At 36.5% G+C, this 13331-nt stretch overlaps 1 protein-coding gene across 1 annotated transcript in view; it reads right to left on the bottom strand.

The window, feature by feature from the left end:
• The window catches only part of MMP16 (matrix metallopeptidase 16), a 380138-nt gene that overhangs the window by 150747 nt on the left and 216060 nt on the right, over window positions 1-13331 (bottom strand). The window contains exon 4 of the mRNA XM_040261122.1: window positions 5345-5649. Coding sequence (XP_040117056.1) covers window positions 5345-5649 — 305 coding nt within the window. The remainder of the gene's footprint in view (window positions 1-5344; window positions 5650-13331) is intronic.

Here is a 13331-nt window from a genome sequence, read left to right as displayed (position 1 = left end):
CCAGTCGAAGTTATTTCAAATCCTGAAAGATGATGCTGTGAAAGTGCTGCACTCAATATGCCAGCAAATTTGGAAAACTCAGCAGTGGCCACAGGACTGGAAAAAGTCAGTTTTCATTCCAATCCCAAAGAAAGACAATGCAAAAGAATGCTCAAACTACCACACAATTGCACTCATCTCACAAGCTAGTAAAGTAATGCTCAAAATTCTCTAAGCCAGACTTCAGCAATATGTGAACCATGAATGTCCAGATGTTCAAGCTGGTTTTAGAAAAGGCAGAGGAACCAGAGATCAAATTGCCAACATCTGCTGGATCATGGAAAAAGCAAGAGAGTTCCAGAAAAACATCTATTTCTGCTTTGTTGACTATGCCAAAGCCTTTGACTATGTTGATCACAATAAACTGTGGAAAATTCTTCAAGAGATCAGAATACCAGACCACCTGACCTGCCTCTTGAGAAACCTATATGCAGGTCAGGAAGCAACAGTTAGAACTGGACATGGAACAACAGACTGGTTCCAAAAAGGAAAAGGAGTACATCAAGGCTTATATTGCCACCCAGCTTATTTAACTTCTATGCAGAGTACATCATGAGAAACGCTGGGCTGGAAGAAGCAGAAGCTGGAATCAAAATTGCTGGTAGAAATATCAATAACCTCAGATATGCAGATGACACCACTCTTATGTCAGAAAGTGAAGAAGAGCTTAAAAGCCTCTTGATGACAGTGAAAGAGGAGAGCGAAAAAGTTGGCTTAAAGCTCAACATTCAGAAAACGAAGATCATGGCCTCTAGTCCCATCACTTCATGGGAAATAGATGGGAAAAGAGTGGAAACAGTGTCAGACTTTATTTTGGGGGGTTCCAAAATCACTGCAGATGGTGACTGCAGCCATGAAATGAAAAGATGCTTACTCCTTGGAAGAAAATTTATGACCAACCTAGATAGCATATTCAAAAGCAGAGACATTACTTTGCCAACAAAGGTCTGTCTAGTCAAGGCTATGGTTTTTCCAGTAGTCATGTATGGATGTGAGAGTTGGACTGTGAAGCAAGCTGAGCCCGAAGGATTGATGCTTTTGAACTGTGGTGTTGGATAAGACTCCTGAGAGTCCCTTGGACTGCAAGGAGATCCAACCAGTCCATTCTGGGGGAGATCAGTCCTGGGTGTTCTTTGGAAGAAATGATGCTAAAGCTGAAGCTCCAGTACTTTGGCCACCTCATGCGAAGAGTTGACTCATTGGAAAAGATTCTGATGCTGGGAGGGATTGGGGGCAGGAGGAAAAGGGGCGACAGAGGATGAGATGGCTGGATGGCATCACCAACTCGATGGACGAGAGTCTGAATGAACTCCGGGAGATGGTGATGGACAGGGAGGCCTGGCGTGCTGCGATTCATGGGGTCGCAAAGAGTCGGACACGACTGAGCGACTGATCTGATCTGATTGTTCAGTTGCCCAGTCGTGTCTGACTCTTTGCAACCTCATGGATGACACAATCCCTGTCCCTGTTCCTCACCATCTCCCGGAGTTTGCCCAAGCTCATGTTCATTGCATCAGTGATGACATCCAGCCATTTCATCCTCTGATGACCTCTTCTCCTTTTGCCCTCAATCTTTCCCAGCATCAGGGACTTTTCCTGAGTCAACAGTTTGCATCAGATGACCAAAATACTGGAGCTCAGCTTAAGCATCAGTCCTTCCAGTGAATATTCAGGGTTGATCTCCCTAAAGATTAACTAGTTTGATCTTCTTGCAGTCCAAGAGACTTCCAGGGGCCTTCTCTAGCACCATAGTTCAAAGACACCAACTGTCTGGTGTTTTGCCTTCTTTACCTCATGACCGTATGTGACCACTGGGAAGACCATGGCTTCGATTATATACACCTTTGTTGTCAGTGTAATGTCTCTGCTTTTCAACGCACTGTCTAGGTTTGTCATTGTTTTCCTGCCAAGAAGCAACCATCTTCTGATTTCATGGCTGCAGTCGCCACCTTCAGTGATTTTGGAGCCCAAGAAGAGGAAATCGGTTACCACTTCCACCTGTCCCCTTCTATGTGTCAGGCAGCAATGGGGCCAGATGCCATGATCTTACTTTCTTTTTTATTTAACATTTAGTTTAAAGCCAGCTCTTCCACTCTCCTCCCTCACCCTCATCAAGACGCTCTTTAGTTCCTCTCGCTTTCTGCCATTAGAGTGGTATCATCCATATGTCTGAGGTGGTTGTTGTTTCTCCCACCTGTCTTGATTCCAGCTTGTAATCATCCAGCCCGGCATGTCTCATGATGTGCTCAGCATATAGGTTAAACATACAAGGTGGCAGCAGACAGCCCTGTGGTACTCCTTTCTCCATCTTAAACCAATCAGTTGTTCCAAACAGGGTTCTAACTGTTGCTTCTTGCCCTGCATACAGGTTTCTCAGGAGATGGGTAAGATGGTCTGGTATTCCCATCTCTCTAAGAACTTTCCAAGATACATGAACTGAGTTAAAAGGCGGCAGACTTGATTGTACACATCCAACTCCTACTTCCTAGGTTTTAATTCTTTCCCATATATATATTCCTAGAAAGTCTTCAATCACACAAACCACATAAGCATTTATATAATACCAATCATACTCAACTCTGGGAAAATTCTCATTTCCTATGTCACTTGAAATGCCCCTATACCTTAAAAAAAAAAAAAAGAAAAGTTTTAAAAAGTATTGGTTCATGTCTGGAAAAGTTCAGCTAATAGAAGATACATTTAAAGGATCTGTGAGTCTTTCTTGATGATTTTAAGAGAAGATATAGACCATTTAATAGGCATCATTTCCTTATATAGATTTTTTTAAATTAAATTTATGAGGCCCTAAAGTCAATACAGCTTCAAAGATATAGATATAAAATGTTTTTAACAATTAGACTCATTATTGGAATAAAATAAAATTTTCTCTTTTCAAAAGTTTAGAATATCTTTTCCCTGAAAGCAAATGCAGTTTTTCCTGTGTCAGCAAAACTCTACCATTATAAGTGCTACTTTTCTCAATTAGTTAGGATGAAAATATTTTTCCATTATTTAAAACCATTTAAGCAATTGCCTTGAGGAACTGTGAACTACTTCATTAGAATGCCTGTGTGATATTAATAAAAATAAACATTTTATTTTAAATGAATTATGTATCAAACCACTATGGGCCAACTATCATGTTGTAAATATTTTATTATTATATGCTCAGGTATAGAATAAGTTAAACATGCCTGAATATAAAGCACTGCTCCTTACAATATTTTCAGCACTGCAATGCAAGATAATGAAATCAAGTGTAGAGTGTGTTGGCAGTTTCTTGCGCTAATCATCAGTGAGCCGGGAATATACATCTGTTTGACTCCAAAGTATCTGGCTTTTCATTGCACTATAGTGAATTCTCCCAGCATAATTGCCATTATTCTTCAAACCAGTTCTTAAAAATGAAATCATAATTTTATATTATAGAAAATACACCTATTACAATAATGCAAGAGATCATCTTGTTTAATATTAGGCTTTGCATTTCCTTTTGGAAAATAGGATGTTATTTATTATATTTTCTTTCTTTGAAAATTAATGTTATTTTAACTTTAACCCAATCTAGTTCATTCTATCAATAATGTATTTGAACCCTGCCTGATCTAAAAATGCAAAGATATTACACTAATCCAGCTAGCTAAATCTTCTAATGAACTAACAAATCTTAACTTGATGCCTGGGCTTAACTTATCAAGGAGGGATTTATAGTTTTACTAATGGATTAGTTGTCATTAAACAATACATACTTGAATTTTAAACATTTTATTGTGGTGAAAAAGAAAAATGTTTGTCTTGATTATAAGGATTATGGAGATGATGATTTATGAATCTTATAAATCTAGAATTTGTAATTCTGTGAATATTTTTAAAACACAATTTGAAAACATGCTTCCTGTATCAAGTAGCCATATTTTTAGCTGTTGAGCTTTTTTTTTTTCTGCCCAAAGAATTTCACTGACATTAATTATATAATAATAAAGACATTAATATTCAATGAATGAGAATTTTCAACATATATTTTTACCCTAACAAAGAGAATTTCTTTATGTAATTATTAAATACATTCATGAAAAATATATTCTTTTTTATGCTAATACTTTTTTATTTGATCAGATTTTTAAAAGGCTCATAACAACTTGTTATATTGTTTTGGTAAAATACTTCAAATCCTCTTTTTAAATGACAAAGTATAAAGAAACAAACATTTTTAACACTCTTGTTTCTATATTCTTGTTGCAGGCACTGTGTTAGGTACTAGAGACCTAAGTTAAAATTGGTTTGTAGATTATAAGAAAGAACATTGAAGTCTAATGAAAATTAGTAAGAATGTCCCCACCCCCTAAATATATGTCAGAGAGATTTCTGCAACTATAATTTTTTTCATAGATCTAGAGGTAGGAAAGGATTAATAGGGGTATTTAACACAACTTTTTCCTAATGTGTTCCATGGAACACTATTATAGAAGATAGTAGTAGTTTCCTGAAATAAATAAATGCTTCTTGTGGTCAAATAAACATGGTGCAAAATCAATGGTGGAGAAAACTGCTGGTGGCTTAGCATGAATCAAGGCAGTGGTGCATGTGAAGTAAAAAGTCTGTTTTGAAGAAAACCTCTTGTGGAGTTTTTTGAGTTGTAGCTGAACTAGCTGAGCTTTTTAATTTTTTCATTATTTTTGCATATCAGAATAATTGCAAGGATTAGAAAACTGATAGATATGTTGCAATGGAGTTGTAAGAATCTGGTTTCTATAAAACTAAAGATATCATACAAAAACAATAACTTATGTAATTGTATCAGATTGGGAGACCAAGGAAAGGATAAGAGACAAAAAAGAAGCAGACAAATTTTACAGATTAGAAAGGTGATAATGGAAACCACCCCAAACCACCCCCCCCAACACACAGAAAAGATATGGTGGAAGCTACACCACCAGTGTCAAACAAGGTTAAGTTTCAAGTGGAAACATTGGAATTAAGTGTTAAAAAACAGTAGAATTTGCTTAATGCATGTCTCATGACTTGAATATTATAGAATCTTCTAAATGACTTTTTATAGAAAACAAAATTTAATTTAGAGTATTTATACAGTACACTATAAAGGTTTAATCTTTAATCAAAAGCCACATGAAAAATTACTATTGTGTAATGACTCATACATATTCTTGTTGTAAAATGCTATAAAAGGCCTCATATTGTTTGATGATTTTAAAACCAAATTATTTGTTGAGCTTAAGTTTATAAATTAGCAAATTACTTGGGCATTCTAAAAAAATAAAATAAAATAATAAAACTATGTACTTACCATCATGATTAGGATTTCCTAGTGTCCATGGCTCATCTGAGTCAAAATGAGTATCTCCCCCAATTCCTGGTCCAGGGAAATAGGCATGTGCCAAAAACCCTCCCTCTCCATCAAAAGGAGAACTGTCTCCATGAAAGCCAGATGCAAAAATGATGGTTATATCCACATCACGTTTGCCATTTTCTAATTCACTGTAGGGAACTTCCTCAAATGTCAGAGGAGTGACATTCTGCCACACGTCAAAGGCACGACGAATAGCTTTACGGGTTTCAGGGTCTCCCACTTTTGGAGTTACGTTCTTTATACTGAAATTTAGAAAAAAAAGGATAATCAGTATGATGTTATTATATATAATTTGACTTATTACACATTGACTTTTTAGAAATTTTCATCACTTCAGCTGAGTAAAGAAATTAGAAAATATCTCTTAGTAAGTAGGAAAGAAACTAATTCTTTCTCTCTATAGCTAGATTTCACTATGCTGGGTCATTAAATTCTCAGCAGTATAGTATTCATCTACCAAGGCTATAAGAGATCTCTTCTGCAGAATGGTTAACACTGGGGTAGTTATATCAATCATCACTTTGTCTCCTGAACAATAATAGAAAAGTGGCTTTGCTAAATGATCAAACAGGTACAGCAGTTTTAAGCTGAAATAAAAAATTCAATTTCTGTATAGTAATAATTTCTTTTAGGGGCACACTATTATGTACACACATTACTTCCAAACAATGTCTTTATGCTCATATCATGAACAGTGAACACAAAGTTATTTTTGTTTTTAAATAAAAGGTCAGTTAACTAGTTTCTGATGTCGACTGTTCTCTTATATATTTAATTATTCATAGTCAAAGTCATGTGAGTGAATAGCTCTTTAATACAAATATTTAACAGTTATATGAATTTAAAGAAGTAACTTGGACACTATTACCTTATTTTTCTTGAGACTAATAACATATGGGAAAAATTATAAATATTTTTTCTATTTAGCACTAATAAGATATTTCTCTTTTATCACTTATTTTACTATTTTCTAAATAGAACATAAACAAATATATATGTATATATTTTAGTATTTTATATTGTGGTAGTGTAAGTTCATATATCTTTGCAAAATTAAAGAGCAAATTTCACACTGGTTATAAATAAGTTTCAGACCATTTCAACCAATAATTTTACACTGATGAATCCATGAGTTTCACTAAGGGAATATCTTAATGCATAGGAGAGTATAATATTCAGGTTAATATTATTATTTTATTATTGCATGGAGGCTAAATAATATAAAAATTATGATGTCTCTTTTACAGCTATAACATATACAGGATCTGAAATTTTAAATAGCAAAAATGACTTTGCTATTTTCAACTATTTAGCTATATGGAAAAATATTCAGGATATAATTTGTGGTGGTAAAATAATACGCAGATTGTATTTCAACTATCTGTAACTATGTCAAGATAATTACAAACATTAGGCAGGAAATTAAGCATTTATAAAAAACACTTAATTGAGCATTTACTGTGAGCCAGGTGAGTATTTCATACCTGTCATAGAAACAAAGGATCTGAGATGAATTTAGAGAAAATTCAGAATGGTAGAGCTAGTTTTTAACCCAAATATCTTGACTCAAGAAGCAATTATATTAAATTCTAATGTAGACTACACAACTAAAACAAGGTTTACACTATTTTCTAATCCATATTATAGACCAGACTTATGACGACTATTTGATGATAAATATCTATTATATACAAGGAAAATAAGGAGGCAAATCAAGTGAAATTATTTACTTTTATTGCAGTATAGTTGATTTACAATGTTGTATTAGTTTCAAGTGAACAGGAACGTGAATCAGTTATACAGATACATATATATATATGCTTTCTTAGAATCTTTTCCCAGATAGCCAGATACAGAGTACTGAAAAGAGTTCCCTGTGATATACAGTAAGTTATTAGTTATCTATTGTATATATAATAGTAAGTATATCTCAATCCTTATCTCCCAATTTACCCTCCCCCATTTAATCCCTAGTAACCATAAGTTAGTTTTCTACACGTGTGATTGTACTTCTGTATTGTAAATAAATCCATTTTTACCTTTTCTTTTTTTGTGTAGATTTCATACATAAGCAATATCATATGATATTTGTCTTTCTCTGTCTGACTTACTTCACTCAGTATGACAAAGTTTGGGTCCATCCATTTTGCTGCAAATGGCATTCTTTTGTTCTTTTTATGGCTAAGTAATATTCCATTGTATATATGTACCCCTTCTTCTTTATACATTTCTCTGTTGATAGAACTGATGTTGCTTCCATGTCTTGACTATTGTAAACAATGTTACAATGAGCACTGGGGTGCATATATCTTTTTGAATTATGGTTTTTCTCAGGGTATATTCCTAGGAATGGGATTGCTGGGTCACATGTTAGTTCTATTTTTACTTTTTTAAGGAACCTCCATATTATCCTCTGATGCTAAATTCTGATGCTGTAAAGAACAATATTGTATAGGAACCTTGAACGTTATGTCTATGAATCAAGGTAAATTGGAAGTAGTCAAACAGGAAATGGTAAGAGTGAACATCAACATTTTAGGAATCAGTGAACTAAAATGCACTGGAATGGGTGAATTTAACTCAGATGACCATTATATCTACTACTGTGGGCAAGAATCCACTAGAAGAAATGGAGTAGCCATCATACTCAACAAAACAGTCTGAAATTCAGTACTTGGATGCAATCTCAAAAATGACAGAATGATCTCTGTTTGTTTCCAAAGCAAACCATTCAATATCATGGTAATCCAAGTCTATCCCCCAACCAGTAATGCTGAAGAAGCTGAAGTTGAATGGGTCTATGAAGACCTACAATACCTTCTAGAACTAACACCCAAAAAAGATGTCCTGTTCAGTATAGGGGACTCGGATGCAAAAGTAGGAATTCAAGAGATATCTGGAATAACAGGCAAATTTGGCTTTGGAGTACAAAATGAAGCAGGGGAAAAGCTAATAGAGTTTTGCCAACAGAATGCACAGGTCATAGAAAACACCCTCTTCCAAGAACACAAGAGAAGACTCTACACATGGACATCACCAGATGGTCAACACCAAAATCAGATTGATTACATTCTTTGCAGCCAAAGATGGAGAAGTTCTATACAGTCAGCAAAAACAACACTGGGAGCTGACTGTGGTTTATATCATGAACTCTTTTTTTTTTTTTAAGGGACATTTTTTAATATAAATTTATTTATTTTAATTGGAGATTAATTACTTTGCAATATTGTATTGGTTTTGCCATATATCAACATGACTCTGCCACAGGTATACACGTGTTCCCCATCCTGAACCCCTCTCCCTCCCCATACCATCCCTCTGGGTCATCTCAGTGCACCAGCCCCAAGCATCCAGTATCATGCATCGAACCTGGACTGGCGATTCATTTCATATATGATATTATACATGTTTCAATGCCATGCTCCCAAATCATCCCACCTTCTCCCTCTCCCACAGAGTCCAAAAGACTGTTCTATACATCTGTGTCTCTTTTGCTATCTCGCATACAGGGTTATCGTTACTATTTTTCTAAATTCCATATATACGCATTAGTATACTGTATTGGTGTTTTTCTTTCTGGCTTAATTCACTCTGTATAATCAGCTCCAGTTTCATCCACCTTATTAGAATTGATTCAAATGTATTCTTTTTAATGGCTGAGTAATACTCCATTGTGTATATGGACCACAGCTTTCTTATCCATTCATCTGCTGATGGACATCTAGGTTGCTTCCATATCCTGGCTATTATAAACAGTGCTGCGATGAACATTGGGGTACATGTGTCTTTTTCAATTCTGGTTTCCTCGGTGTTTATGCCCAGCAGTGGGATTGCTGGGTCATAAGGCAGTTCTATTTCCAGTTTTTTAAGGAATCTCCACACTGTTCTCCATAGTGGCTGTACTAGCTTGCATTCCCACCAGCAGTGTAAGAGGGTTCCCTTTTCTCCACACCCTCTCCAGCAGTTATTGCTTGTAGACTTTTGGATCACAGCCATTCTGACTGGTGAAATGGTACCTCATTGTGGTTTTGATTTGCATTTCTCTGATAATGAGTGATGTTGAACAAATTTTGAAGAAAGGAGGGGAAACCAATAGACCATTCAGATATGACCTAAATCAAATCCCTTAAGATTATACAGTAGAAGTGACAAACAGATTCAAGGTTTTAGATCTGATAGACAGAGTGCCTGAAGAACTGTGGACAGATGTTTATGACATTATACAGGAGACAGGGATCGAGACCATCCCCAAGAAAAAGAAATGCAAAAAGGCAAAATGGTTGTCTGAGGAGGCCTTACAAATAGCTGTGAAAAGAAGAGAAGCTAAAGGCAAATGAGAAAAGGAAAGATATACCCATCTGAATGCAGAGTTCCAAGAATAGCAGAGATAAGAAAGCCTTCCTCAGTCATCAATGCAAAGAAATAGCGGAAAACAATAGAATGGCAGAGTAGAGGTATCTTCAAGAAAATTTGAGATACCAAGGAAACAATTTCATGCAAAGATGGGCACGATAAAGTACAGAAATGATATGGACCTAACAGAACCAGAAGATATTAAGAAGAGGTGGCAAAAATACACAGAACTATACAAAAAAGATCTTCATGACCTAGATAATCATGATGGTGTGATCACTAACCAAGAGCCAGACATCCTGGAATGCAAAATCAAGTGGGACTTAGAAAGCACCACTACAAACAAAGCTAGTGGAGGTGACGGAATTACAAATACTATTTCAAATACTAAAGGATGATGCTGTGAAAGTGCTACACTCAGAATGCCAGCAAATTTGGAAAACTCAGCAGTGGCCACAGGATCAGAAAAGGTCAATTTCATTCCAATCCCAAAGAAAGGTAATGCCAAAGAATGTTCAAACTACCACACAGTTGCACTCATCTCACACGCTAGCAAAGCAATGCTCAAAATTCTCCAAGCCAGGATTCAACAGTGCATGAACTGTGAACTTCCAGATGTTCAAGCTGGATTTAGAAAAGGCAGAGGAACCAGAGATCAAATTGCCAACATCCACTGGATCATCAAAAAGCAAGAGAGTTCTGCTTTATTGACTAAGCCAAAGCCTTTGACTTTGTAGATCACAACGAACTGTGGAAAATTCTTCAAGACATGGGACTAGCAGACTGCCTTATCTGCCTCCTGAGAAATCTGTATGCAGGTCAAGTGCAACAGTTAGAACTGGACATGGAACAATGGACTGGTTCCAAATTGGGAAAGGAGTACATCACGGCTGTATATTGTCACCCTGCTTATTTAACTTATATGCAGAGTACATCATGAGAAATGCTGGGATGGATGAAGCACAAGCTGGAATCAAGATTGCCAGGAGAAATATCAGTAACCTCAGACATGCAGATGACACCATCCTTATGACAGAAAGTGAAGAAGAACTAAAGAGCCTCTTGATGAAAGTGAAGGAGGAGAGTGAAAATGTTGGCTTAAAACTCAACATTCAGAAAACTAAGATCAGGGCATCCAGTACCATAACTTCATGGCAAGTAGATGGGGAAACAATTCAAACAGTGACAGACTTTATTTTTTTGAGTTCCCAAATCACTGCGGATGGTGACTGCAGCCATGAAATTAAAAGATGCTTGCTCCTTGGAAGAAAAGCTATGACCAGCCTAGAAAGCATATTAAAAGCAGAGACATTACTTTGCCAACAAAGGTTTGTCTAATCAAAGCTATGGTTTCTCCAGTAGTCATGTATGGATGTGAGAGTTGGACTGTGAAGAAAGCTGAGTATGGAGGAATTGATGCTTTTGAACTGTGGTGTTGGAGAAGACTCTTGAGAGTCCCTTGGACTGCAAGGAGATCCAACCAGTACATTCTAAAGGAGATCAGTCCTGGGTGTTCTTTGGAAGGACTGATTCTAAAGCTGAAACTCCAGTACTTTGGCCACCTCATACAAAGACTTGACTCATTGGAGAAGACTCTGATGCTGGGAGGGATTGGGGGCAGGAGGAGAAGGGGATTACCAAGGATGAGATGGCTGGATGGTATCACTGACTCAATGGACATGAGCTTGAGTGAACTCCAGGAGTTGGTGATGGACATGGAGCCTAGTGTGCTGCAGTCTATGGGGTCACAAGAGAGTCAGACACGACTGAGTGACTGAACAGAACTGATACTATCCTCCACAGTGGCTGTACTAATTTACATTCCCACCAAGAGCAGAAGAGGGGGGCCGTTCCTCCACATCCTCTCCAGCTTGTGTTGTTTACAGAATTCTTGATGGCCATTCTGACCAGTGTGAGGTGACACCTCATTGCAGTTGTGATTTGCATTTCCCTAATAATTAATGATGTTGAGTATGTTTTCATGTCCTCTCTGGCCTTCTATATGTTTTCTTCAGATAAATGTCTATTTAGATCTTCCACCCATTTTCTGATTGGGTTTTTTAATTTAAATTGAGCTTCATGAGCTGTTTTTTATATTTTGGAGATTAATCCCTTTACAGTTGCTTCATTTGCAAAGAGTTTCTCCCAATTTGAGGGCTGTCTTCTCTTCCCTTCCTAATTACCTGATGGCTGATTGGGCATACAGATTAATGTTTTAACTTTGAAATTTGTCTAATTTTCCTTGCAGTCTTATATTTTCTTTCCACCTTATCAGATTGCAGAAGCAAGTATTTTTATGATTCATTATTTCAAAGAACATACTACATTATGGGTACCACTTTAGGTGCTGGGCTTATAACTGTGAATAAGTCTCTGATCTTGTAGATCTTATTTTAGTGATAAGAGATACACAATAAAAATACAAATATACATGGTTATAAATGAGTGGTGAGGAGGTGAGGTGAGTAGACAATAATGAGATATCAGTGACAAAAGGAGCCCCACAGGCCTCAAACTGAGTTTCCAGCCAGTTCAGATAATGCGGCTGCTTAGTGAACTGGTGCAAAATGACTGCTCAGGACAGTGATATGAACTGAAAGAGAATTGGCAGGGAATGGGTTATATTCTGTGAAAGCAAACCACTGGAGAGTTTTAAGCAGAGAATATTCTGGTATTATTTCAGCTTACAAAGATCACTTTGTGACCCCATGGTCCACAGCCTGCCAGGCTCCTCTTTTCATGGAATTTTCCAGGCAAGAATACTTGAGTGGGTTGCCACTTCCTTCTCCAGGGGTCTTCCCAACCCAGGGATTGAACCCCGGTCTCCTGCATTGCAGGCAAATTCTTTACCATCTGAGCCACCAGGGAAACCTGGGTTATTTTCTGTGAAAGCAAATCACTGGAGGGTTTTAAGCAGAGAAGTATCCTGGTATTATTCCAGTTTACAAAGAGCACTACTCCTGCTGAAAAATGACAAGGGGGACAAAATTGGAAGCAGTAAAACATTTCGGAAGTTTAAGCAACAGAAAGTAGAGACGTACTAAAGAGGCTATCATGGAGACATGAAGAGTTAGACCATTTCAGTATATGCTCTGCTGATAAAATTTTAATGGGAATTAGTGTTGGATTGAATGTGTAATGGAGAAACTGCTTTATTTTCAAAAACGGGATAACCTTATAATAAAGAAAATAAATGAAATTGTATTGGTATGATATACATATAAGTATACAGTAGTTATGAGAAAAATGAAGCAATATAATAAAGAATAATAAATGTGGAGTACAATTTGGACTTGAAAACACATCATTATGTTTTCAAAGCTATGCACTGAGGAGTTTCCAAAATGTGCATAACTACAATATTTGTGACATCATTAAAAAATACAAGACACAAGTATCTTTTTAAATTACAGTTTTCTGCAAATACATGCCCAGGGATGGGATTGCTGGATCATATGGGAGTTTTATATCTTTCTTAAGGAACCTCAGGGCTATTCTCCATAATGGTTATAGCAACTTACATTCCCACTTACATGCAGTTCAATGTTCCTTGCAGCACTGTTTACAATAG

This window comes from Oryx dammah, unplaced genomic scaffold, assembly GCF_014754425.2.
Source record: "Oryx dammah isolate SB20612 unplaced genomic scaffold, SCBI_Odam_1.1 HiC_scaffold_19, whole genome shotgun sequence".
Taxonomy (NCBI): Eukaryota; Metazoa; Chordata; class Mammalia; order Artiodactyla; family Bovidae; genus Oryx; species Oryx dammah.
The sequence above is the reverse complement of the archived record's forward strand: the minus strand, read 5'-3'. Positions and strand labels throughout refer to the sequence as shown.